Below are 1,793 nucleotides of genomic sequence, written 5' to 3'. Positions count from 1 at the left end.
CGCTCTTTTCTAGGGGCACCAGCTCCAGAGTGGTGCAGAGAAAGCTTGTAACCCCAGGGGTCTTACAGCCACCCCAGAACAGCACCCGGCAAGAGGGGGTACCGTGGTGGGCCAGGTGTGCCCCCAAGGCAGCTATGTGGGGAGTGGGTGTGGCAGGGAGGGCTCACCTTTGACTGTGAGGGAGGCCAAGGTTTTCTGGCTGCCCACCATGCAGGTGTACTCGCCCGTGTCCTTGGCCTCAAATCCGTGGATCAGCAGCTCACACGTGGCCCCCTTGTGTCGCATCTCATACTTGGGACTCCCTTGCAGTTCCACACCCTCCTTGAGCCACAGAACCGGGGCCCCAGGCTCTGAGTCATTCAGCTGGCAGCACAGCCGGGCCACACCACCTGCCTCCTGCTCTGCACTCTGCAGCTCCGTCTTAAACGTGGGCCTAGGGGCTGGGGGGTCAGGGAGGGGCTCTTAGGGCTGCTACTCAAGGTGCCTCCCCTCCTCCCCGAGAGGCCCAGGGAGGGCAGGGGCCCTGGGAAGCTCACCGCGGACAGAGAGGCTGGCAGTGCTCTGTGCATGGCCTGTGTCGCAGGTGTAGTGGCCGGCATCCTCCTGCTCAGCACCGTGCACCAGCAGCTCAGCGGCTGTGCCCTCCAGCACCATCTGGTACTTGGCACAGGGGAAGAGCTGCAGGTAGCCCTTGCGCCACTCCACGCTGGCGCCTGCCCGGCTCAGCTCACAGCGCAGGTGTGCCGTTGCACCCTCGTCTACCTCCTGGGCCTGCAGCTCCCGAAGGAACCTCACGGGTGCAACTACAGGGGTGAGGGAGAATATGAGGGCAGGTGCAGGAGCAGCTATGAGGGCAGGGGGGCCCAAAGGCGTGCAGCTAAGGTGGAGGGGTAGCGGGGGGAAGAGCTTCAGGCCAGGTCTGCCCCGCGTTGCACGCGCGAGCCCATGTCACCTCCAGGGTGGAGGTGCGGCCCTGACAATCTCCCACAGTACGTGGGGCCGGCCTCGGGGCCCACCTGTGACGGTGAGGGTGGCGCTGGTGGCCTGGGAGCCGCAGATGCAGGTGTATTCTCCAGTGTCCTCCCGGCGCAAGTCCCGAAGCACCAGCTCCGCCATGTGGCCCCGCTGCTGTGGCTCCCAGCGTTCGTCAGCCTGCAGCTCCAGGCCACCCTTACTCCAGACCACAGTGGCGCTAGGCTCAGACAGCTCACACCGCAGGCTGGCTGAGGTGCCCTCCTCAGCCTGCAGGCTCTGCAGTGGCTTTCTGAACACCACCTGTGGGGCTGTGGGGTGGGGGTCAGGGGGTGGAGGAGAGAGAGAAGGTCATCCCCAAGGCTGGTGCCCACACACCCAGCCAGGAGACTGGCACCCCAAAACCCAGTCAGACCCACCCAGGGCCTAGGCCAGTTGTGGCCCGTGGCTTCACCCCAGCTGCCTGACGTGCCCAAAGCACCCAATGCCACGGGCTCCTGAAGGCTGTGGGTAGAAGTGGAGTCATGGGCCTGGGTCCACTCTAAGGGGAAAGAGGGACTGAACTGGGGGCTATGAGAGGAGCTCTGGATCTGACCCAGGCTATTCTCATGCTGATCTCAACCCAGGAACCCCACAGACAGGCCTGTATCCCTCCGGGTCATCAAGGTGGGGGCAGGGGGATCTCCTTGGACCCCTAGGGCGGGGCCATGACCGTCAGATCCTGACTAGAGGCTTTGGAGTATAAGGAGCAAGTTGACTGCATTATGACGGGTGGAGGGAGGGGAATAAGGTGGGAGTTCTTTCCCTTCGGCGAGCGTAAG

At 64.0% G+C, this 1,793-nt stretch overlaps 1 protein-coding gene across 1 annotated transcript in view; it reads right to left on the bottom strand.

Annotated features, from left to right (window-relative positions):
• Positions 1-1,793, bottom strand: part of OBSCN (obscurin, cytoskeletal calmodulin and titin-interacting RhoGEF) — a gene marked incomplete at its 5' end in the record, with an annotated part of 134,611 nt that overhangs the window by 68,809 nt on the left and 64,009 nt on the right. The window contains 3 exon segments of the mRNA XM_007456511.1: positions 168-440; positions 537-803; positions 1,017-1,283. Coding sequence (XP_007456573.1) covers positions 168-440; positions 537-803; positions 1,017-1,283 — 807 coding nt within the window.

This window comes from Lipotes vexillifer, unplaced genomic scaffold (assembly GCF_000442215.2).
Source record: "Lipotes vexillifer unplaced genomic scaffold, Lipotes_vexillifer_v1.1 scaffold814, whole genome shotgun sequence".
Taxonomy (NCBI): domain Eukaryota; kingdom Metazoa; phylum Chordata; class Mammalia; order Artiodactyla; family Lipotidae; genus Lipotes; species Lipotes vexillifer.
The sequence above is the reverse complement of the archived record's forward strand: the minus strand, read 5'-3'. Positions and strand labels throughout refer to the sequence as shown.